Here is an 8,923-nt window from a genome sequence, read left to right on the forward strand (position 1 = left end):
TCAACGCAGTTCTTTATCAGTGTTTCCTCCAACCCAGTATGTACCAAGGCAGAGCGTGCTTCTATAGAGCAGTCTTCACTTTGATGACACCCCCATGAGGATTTGCTGCTCAGCTGATGATCTTACTGAAGTTTTTCCTAACACTATTACAGTGATTTTCTCTGTTTTGGGACATGCCCGCATTGGATCTGACATAGGCAGTTTACCTGTATCAGCTGTGAATCCTCACTAGGAGACAAGAATATGGCAGTCCTGCCATCAAAGAGAAGCTGCTCAACTAAAGCACTTCAATATATAACAATTAAAGAAAGATTTACAGCTTGTTTAATAATCGAACAGTCAGGACAACCTGCCTGGTTTCTCACATGCCTTCAGTTACAACTCCAGGGAACTGCCACAGAACCTGAGGTCAGTTTGATCTAACAGATGAATGCATGAACTCTACAAAATCTGAGTGCCCATGCAGCACCAGCTAAGCGAGAAGACTTCACAGAAGTTACAGGAATTTCAGTCTCATTCCAGTCTAATTATTTACATGTGCATGGCTTGCAGACACCAGAAGAAAAGAATTCTAGAAATTTGATCTGGAAGACAAGACAAGCCTTGCCCCTGAACAAATTTCTCTCAGTGGCAGTCTTCCATTTGACTAGATTTCCTGCTCCCCTCCCCCTCCAAGGGTAAACAATGTTAGGTACAGAACAAAAACCGTACCAAGAGAAATTATTCATTTACTAGAATTCTTTTGTGCAGGTATTCTGTACAAGTCTTTTACTATGCAGCGAAGATGTCAACAAGATGATTTAAGGAAGCATCATGAACACTCTTCACAGCATTCTCTGTAGACTACTCTCTTCCAGTCACATCACCAGACAGTTTAGACTTGTTCACAAAAGCATCTTTGCAACAGCTAAGAGACACACGCCTCTCCGTCCCATAAAGGCAACATTTACTGCTTCATGTGCCCTACACTGTTAGCTACACAGGACCAGTTTTATGCTCCCACATACAGAGACTTCTTAACAGGATATAGTCTCTAGCAAACAGCAGATGTGGCTCCTGATGCTGCAAGCTGCAACTGAGCTGAGAAAACTCTTGCCTAAGAGCTTGGCAGGAAAAACAGAGCAGAGACTTCTGACAAACTAAACATTTGCATTCTGAAAGGCTGTAACTGACAAAGGATTAGTTTGCTATGTGTTTGGTGAGAGCAGCAAACTATGAAATGTTTTGAGAACTAGTGAACTAAAATTCACAACATCAGATTTCTTTACTCCAAGCCTCTTTCCAGTATGTCAAATCACTGACAGTTCAAATTCAATCCTTTTCACAGAATGGCAGTAGGGTGGCATGAGGAGAGAGGCAATAAAGAAACAGAGGTCAGAAGTTCCTATGAAGTGTTCTTCCTTTTTTAGAGAGGAAGTCTGGGATGTCCAGAGCTAGTTGTTCAATTATATTGGATTCTTTTTTGTTTTTCCAGAGCAAGTGAACCAAAAGATAATGCTTTTACTTGGTGCTCCTGTAACCCAGTTTTACATATGACAGCGACAGACTAAGCTGCACCTACACAGATTCATATTACCAGATATATTGTATGAATTTTGGGGCCAAACTAACCTACGACTTCAACCAAAAGATGAAACAGAAATAGGCTTAAGTTCAAATTTGGTTCAGGCATGTAACCTCTAATTCCACTACTGAAACCTCCTCTCCTTATGTTCAAATGAAACTTCAGATACATACTTGCAAGTAGGGGAAAGTACCCATCAGTTCTATAATTAGTCTCAGCTCATGTTGAACACTTACAGATTTCTAAGTCTAAAAAAATCCAGAAGTTTCAGTTTTTACCCTTTCCAAGGAACATACCTGTTATCTGGTCTCTGCGCTGAAGTCTGAACGTCTCTTTTCCAACACAGAGTTGGTAGATGAAGATACCCAAATCAGACACATTATCTATCTCCTCTGTAACCACCATTTCTTCACGGACTAGGTAGGTCTGAGGCAAATAAGAGCCAGTCTAAAAGAGAAAACACTTTGAGAAAGAGCATTCTGCTTACAATGGCCAAACACATTTTACTCTTTGCTTTGGGAGGGCTTCAAACACTAGATTCCAGCTTTCCTCCTTTTTAATGCTAAGATATGCCAGTCTTGAACAGCTGCATACCAGAGAAGTTAAAAACTGACAAAGGCTATTTCAAACAGCTGCACTTACATCCAAACAAAGCACAGTTAACCTTAACAGGGCTTGCCTCACATGAAGCAAACATAGATAGAACCTGTTCAAGTTTATTTGTTCAGAACAGAAAGTTTGCAGTTTAAAGAGGAGAAAAAGTATTACCAAAGTTTCCATGTTTGAGGCAATATATTTCTAATACCAAAAAAATGTAGTGTGACCTACAAAAGTTGTCTTCACCACAAAAATCACAGCACTACCAAAACAACTTCCCACCCATCATGACCAACTCCTAAAAATGGGGCCAGGGAGACACACTTAAAGCTTGTCTTCACGAAACTAAATAAAATGAAACAAGCTAAGACAGACCAAGTGGCCTCTAGCACTAGGTGTAGAGGAGTCAGTAACGTTTTTGAAAAGTACATTTGACACATGATGGCTCAGTATTGCATTTAATTTGAAAGTAGCAGCAAGCTCTATGAACTTGACCCATAAGATAAGTCGTCTTGGAAAAATAAGTTTTAGTCACTGAAGAGTCAAAGTGCTGCTGGTGAGCTCATAGTGAGAGTGCCAATACACCAGAACAACAAGTTAGCATTGTTCTTTCCATTAAAACTCTCATGGGGCAAGTGAGCTTTCCGGTAGTAACTTTCAGGTTTAGGCTTTCAATGATATTTGGAGCTTTATCAAATTCCTTTATAATAGCTAAATTTAACCTCATTTGCTAGTTGCTTTCAGCTTTCATAAAGCTAGGTATTAATAAGAGCATTAAGCATGAATCTACTCAACATAATATACACTGACAGCTGGCCTTAACTTCAGTACAGTGACTGAGCCAGGGGGATTATGTACTTTGATGGGAAGAGGACTATTCTAGCAAGAAACTGTAGTACCGGAGTAACACCCAGCATTCTTACCAAAAGGGATCTTGTCAGCATAACTAAACAGTGAAGTTTCCACATACCGCCAGTTTTGCGAAGAGATCCATCAAATTTCTTGGTGGCATAACTATGGATGTGTTCAGTGGAATCACATAGCAGTTACCCAGTTGCAAGTCAAGATACGCAGTCAAAAGCTATTTCAAAAAGAAGTTTGCAATGAATTCAGCACAGCCTTTGACTATGAGAACACAGTTCTAGAAGGGCTAAGAAGGAAGCTCAAAAAGCTGGAGATCATGCACAGCTAGTATCAACGTGATGCATTCAGGAACTGTCTAGTCTAAGAATTTAACTATTACCACTTTTGCAAACAAAGTGATTATAGCTATGGTTTACAACAGGACTTTCGTACATAAGGGAGAGCTGACAATAAAAGCAGTTTCTATCATAATTCTAAGTGACTACAGTTTGTATTAATACAGAGAAAGTATTTGAGAGTATGCTCTCATAAGAGGTCCAATTAAGCACAGTGCAGACAAAAGGTATCCGACTGCTCATAAGTAATCAGTCCCTGTAAACAGTTCTTCAGAAAAAGTATTCATCTCTAGAAAGCCACATCAGCATTACCACCAAGTGCAAGAACTGCAGGGACTAAAGTCATCCACATATCTACTTGTTTTATTATGATGACTTTGCATAGCACTTAGCCCGAATCAACTGAAGAACTTCAGTTTCCCTAATCCTTTAAGTTATAGCCAAGATTCTGTCAAGACAACACAGATAAAAGCTGCAAATACTGCAAACACAGGCCGCACAACTTGGCTGCATAGCATTCAATGCTACTGTTAAAAGGCAGCATGTACAGAGGTCAGTTCTAGTGTCTTTACTGTGATTATATCTGTATTGCCAAGGTCTGATTTACAAACAACCTACGAGAGCCTTTACGGCTGACTAAGGATAACTGTCAATACTATTAATAAAAAAGTCAAATTAAAACCATCCTCTCATCTTTACTTTAGAGATACTACATATAACTAACACAGCATTTTCAATATCTAGGTTTCAGCCACTTGAAGTGATTCTTCAGTTCACTCATCTAAGGAGAAGGAGCCCACATTTGTTTGGAATTCTACATTTTGCTGTAACACAATCTGGCAGAATCTTACACCAAATCCTCAGTTTCCTTATGAATTAACTCACCTTTACAGATGTTCTCCTACCCTCATTTTCATCTACACAGGATTCTTGATCAAATAACAAGTGTTACTTCTAGACATCCTCCGGACAACAATATTTAAAGTTGCGTAGCACTGAGATGCAGTGTTCTGAGAAACGATCCAGTTAAGAGTCACTGTGCGCTTGAACTCCTCTAACATTCTTGTAACACTCCTCCCCCCTTGCAGAAGTTTAAGTCTACTATTATAGAGTTAAAAGGGTCAGATTTCCCACACTTAAACCCTTACTGCATTGACATTAAGCTTTAAAGGTCTCAAGAATGAAAACCCTGGAGCTGTGATGATTACCATGTACTTCACAGTTTCCCAGTGAGCAACAAGACTGGTTATTTCTTATTGCTTCACATATACTCACCCTATCAAAGTCATGAACGATCGCTGCCGGATCACTGTCCGAGAACTTTGGAACAGGCACATCAATGATGGCTATATTATCATCCTCTCGAATATCAGCTTCTTCAGCAATAGGGAGGAAATAAGGTTCGACGGCACGATCACGATTTTCATTTTCAAAGTAACACATTTCACCACGGTACACCTTATGCTGAAAGTAAGGGCAAGGCCAGTTATTTTTACAGTGAATGTTGCTTTAAAAGTGTATTTCTAGCACTTAAGCCATGACAAAGCACAGGTGTGTCACACCTGGAGCTTTTATAAAGGACATAGCAGTCGCCATGTCCCAGTCATTGAGAGTTTTCTATTACAGTGGTAATCCATTTCTAATGACACTTTTACTATTCAGTGATACTTAAAGAAAGAAGAACTTCCACATTACCTTAGGCATGAAGTACTTGTAGATGCAGGCTCCACCAACAACAACTCCTGCCAAGATGAACGCTAGACCCAGCAGAGTCAACAGACATCTTCCAGATGAGTTTTCACCTCCGTGTGTGGCAACTTCTGGATCCTTTAAATAAAGAGGGATGAGAACTTAGAAAATGTAGCTGCTCTGAACTGAAAGTAAGCGCTTATCTACTGCTTCACTTTGACCTATCATCTTCTATTTTTTCTAGATGCGCAGTGAGAATTCTACATCAAGCTTCATATAATAAGAAAACACATACATGAAACACTGCATCATATTAAGATCAGTTTTCAAACAGCACTGAAAGAGGACATTTTCCTAGAGGATGCTTTCTAGACAAACCCTTATTGAGAAACTATTTGCAGTGTGAGAAATTTAAAAAACTGTAACAAAAGATACAGTGCTGCAGCAAAAATATAGTACAAGGAAAGCAAGATTTATAGAGCAAGGTCATTTTAAGATACAGTGTTTTTAGGCCTCTTTCCAAAAGCCTATTTCCTATCCTCCTCTCGCTATCAGATGGAATAAGCTAACATTACTTTTCCCTCACAAAGCTGGACTAACAGAAAAAGCAAAGATGCAACTTTGTCTGTTAGCTGGGGAACATCTGACAAAAGTCAAACATTCAGGTTTTAGAACTTGTAATATGCACAACTGAAGCCCACTACGAAAGAGAACCATTCATCAGCTTAAATGCAGCTTCAAATTATGCCAAATAAAAGTAAGTCCCTATGGCACATCCTAACTTGCAGTTTCAAAATACTCTTTCTTCCACCCAAGTCCCAAGAAGTTTTGTTTCTAGCAGCCTGAAACTTCTCTCTTTAGTTTGGTGACTTATTTTTTTTCCCCCTGCAGTGTTCTCTCAAACAGAAGATGATTGCATTCAGAGGAAAATACTATCACCATCACGTAACATGCTGATAAGTTGTGTAATAACGATTGCAGAGTTTGTGGTGGTGCCCGAATGGCAATTACAACGGTTCTTTCAGCTCCTTTCTAGACTTCCAGGTGAAAGGCTCACACAAGCCAAGTTGAGAGGAGAACTGCAAAAGTATTGTCAAACACTAAACATTCAGAAATGACATTCCCTTTGGGCAAACAGGCACTGGTTTGGGGTCTGTAAGAAAACAAACAAAAACAAACCTCAAGTGTTTAGATAATCGATATGTATGTCCCTTCAGTAAGTCATGACTCCGGTATTTAGCAGCTCACTTTCAGACCTATTCTTTTTACTGGTCAGGAAGAAAAATTGGATTTCAGAGCAAAAGATCTTTTCCTTTGTGTTGTTCCTAGAGTCAATAGCTAGATTTAGCAAAGCAGTTTCCATGTCCTTTCTTTATTTGGGTCCCACTATTTGCTCTCCCATAGAACACAATATATTTAAGCAACCTGTGATCATGACAAACCACAATCTTATTACAAAGGCTGCACATATTTCCATACTCAGGAGGATATTGCAGTGGAAAAGTCAAATGCATCAGCTATGCTATTACTGAAACAAAAACGAAGCTGTTTTGCGAAAGTCAGTACTCCTACATTCCACTCTCGCATCCTCCAAACAGAAAAATGTTGGTTCAGCGAGACATAAGCTGCTACAATTGACTAGTTAAGCATTTGCAAAAAAAACAACCCACCAACAACCAAACGAGTTTTAAGTCAGAATTATGCCATGTTGATATGCCATTATGTGAAAACCATCTTGCAGAGTTAACTGGCTTTTAAGATCAAGACTAATTCGCTTCTCTTCATATTCTGCCACCTTCATCTACACCTTTCAGTAACTTACTCATTTTGCCTATCATTACTTGAACACAACAGTCTGCAGTAGGTTTTGGCAATACAGACGCCCTAGTGCTTGGATGATGTCGACATGTGATTAGCCACACTTGCACTACACCTATTTCAAACAAAGTAAAGGCATTTATCATATTAAGAAGCAATGTAGGCAGCCTGAATCTGAGAAGAGAGTTGACAGCTGATAAGAGAATACAACATCAAGACTCTGCTCCAGTAGGTTACAAAGCCTCCGCTCAGAAATAATAAAAGTCATAAAAACCTGCAAAGAAAATGCAGTTCTAAATGGCACAGTAACAAGCAAAGCAAACTAGGACTAAGATAGAAGAAAAATCACTTGTGTTAACATCTGCAGCTAGCTCAAGAGACACTGTTGACACAGTCAGCTTTAAAGAATCCGCAGGGACAGGATTCTGCAAGCTCAAGTGTTTTGTGCAGATATTCTAGGGGACTTTTACTGTGCTGTTTCAGCCAACATTAGCCATTAAGCCTGTTTGCTCTGCACAAATATTCCAGCAAAGGAGACATTAACAAGCACTAGAACAAGTTTGTCTTGGAGTAAAATTGTGAACTTGATGTTTACAGGCAACTCTAAGCTCTGAAGTCAAAGTGAAGAGTTGTTAAAAAACCCTATATACACATGCAAACACAGAGAATGCTGTGACAGATAAAACAGCATGAGTGGCTTCTAAATTGAGAAGAGCAGCTATCATGAGAGGAGAAAAAAGGGTGTAAGTGTATATTAGAACCAATAAGGTAACTAATAAGGTTAAGGACCTGGTGGAGCAAGTCCAGGAGGGCCACAAAGATTATCAGAGGGCTGGAGCACCTCTCCTGTGAAGACAGGCTGAGAGAGGTGGGGTTGTTCAGCCTGGAGAAGAGAAGACTCCGGGGAGACCTTATAGCCCCTTCCAGTACCCGAAAGGGGCCTATGGGAAAGATGGGGAAGGACTCCTTATCAGGGAGTTTAGTGAGAGGATGTGGGGTAATGGTTTTAAACTGGAAGAGTGTAGATTTAGATTAGATATTAGGAAGAAATTCTTTACTCTGAGGGTGGTGAGACACTGGAACAGGTTGCCCAGAAGTATTCAAGGACAGGTTGGATGGGCCTTTGAGCAACCTGGTCTGGTGGAAGGTGTCCCTACCCAAGGCAGGGGGGTTGGAACTGGGTGGTCTTTAAGGTCCTTCCCAACCCAAACTATTCTATGAACTATTATGCTCAGAACTTGCATGGTACAGGGCCAGGAAAAATACATCTAGCAAGCTGCCTCAGGAGTAGCTGATGAGCTTGTTTTACATATAACTAGCCAGACTAATGACATTTTAAAAATTTAAATTAATCCTTTATCTACACTGTTTGACTACTTTCTCCCCTTCCTCTTGATCCAGTAATTCAGTACTACTGTATTAACTGTGCACACATACAACTCCTACAGCTCAGCAGAGTCCACTGAGCACTAACAGCACTCTGCACCCTTTCCCCCAGGAAGGCTACTTCAGGAGAAGCAGAAGCTCTGTAAGATGGAAGGCAAGCTGCTTTCCTAAGTACGGCTTAGAAGCAAAAAAAAAAAAAAAAAAAAAGAGAAACAAGAGTCTAAGTCCACAGGTTTCTGTTTGGCTTTTTTTTTTTTAATAGTCCCAGTCTCTGATTACAAATAAACTCGATACAGCCCATATTCCTCCTCCAGAGCTCCTGATTCATCTACCTAGACGCTGATCATCTTAATCTGACTAAAAGTATCAGCAGCTAAGCAAAATATCTTCAAAATAAAGTCTCCCACAGATTTGGAAAGTTCAATTGAAGTCAGCGACACGGCAACTGGTTAGGAAGGAAAAGCCAACCACAGAGTACTTGCCTGGGTTTCTATTTAAAACCCTTTATGGCAGGTTTCTTCATTTAAACTAGAAACCTCAGAAGCCCAGACACCTTACCACAGCGCCGCTCTCCAACTCGCTGCCTAGGAGCAGCGGCAGCGAGCGGGGGCTGAGCCCTAACCCACTTTGTTTGCTCCGAAGACGCAAACCAGCTCTTCCCCGGGGGGGG

General features: G+C 40.2%; 1 protein-coding gene across 1 annotated transcript in view; it reads right to left on the reverse strand.

Moving 5' to 3' along the window:
• ITM2A (integral membrane protein 2A) overlaps nt 1-8,923 on the reverse strand; it is a 15,923-nt gene that overhangs the window by 1,554 nt on the left and 5,446 nt on the right. The window contains exons 2-5 of the mRNA XM_009881769.1: nt 5,056-5,187; nt 4,636-4,824; nt 3,132-3,242; nt 1,861-2,011 (exon numbers count right to left, since the gene is read on the reverse strand). Coding sequence (XP_009880071.1) covers nt 1,861-2,011; nt 3,132-3,242; nt 4,636-4,824; nt 5,056-5,187 — 583 coding nt within the window. The remainder of the gene's footprint in view (nt 1-1,860; nt 2,012-3,131; nt 3,243-4,635; nt 4,825-5,055; nt 5,188-8,923) is intronic.

The sequence above is a fragment of the Charadrius vociferus genome, unplaced genomic scaffold (assembly GCF_000708025.1).
Source record: "Charadrius vociferus isolate BGI_N301 unplaced genomic scaffold, ASM70802v2 scaffold472, whole genome shotgun sequence".
NCBI classification, from domain to species: Eukaryota; Metazoa; Chordata; class Aves; order Charadriiformes; family Charadriidae; genus Charadrius; species Charadrius vociferus.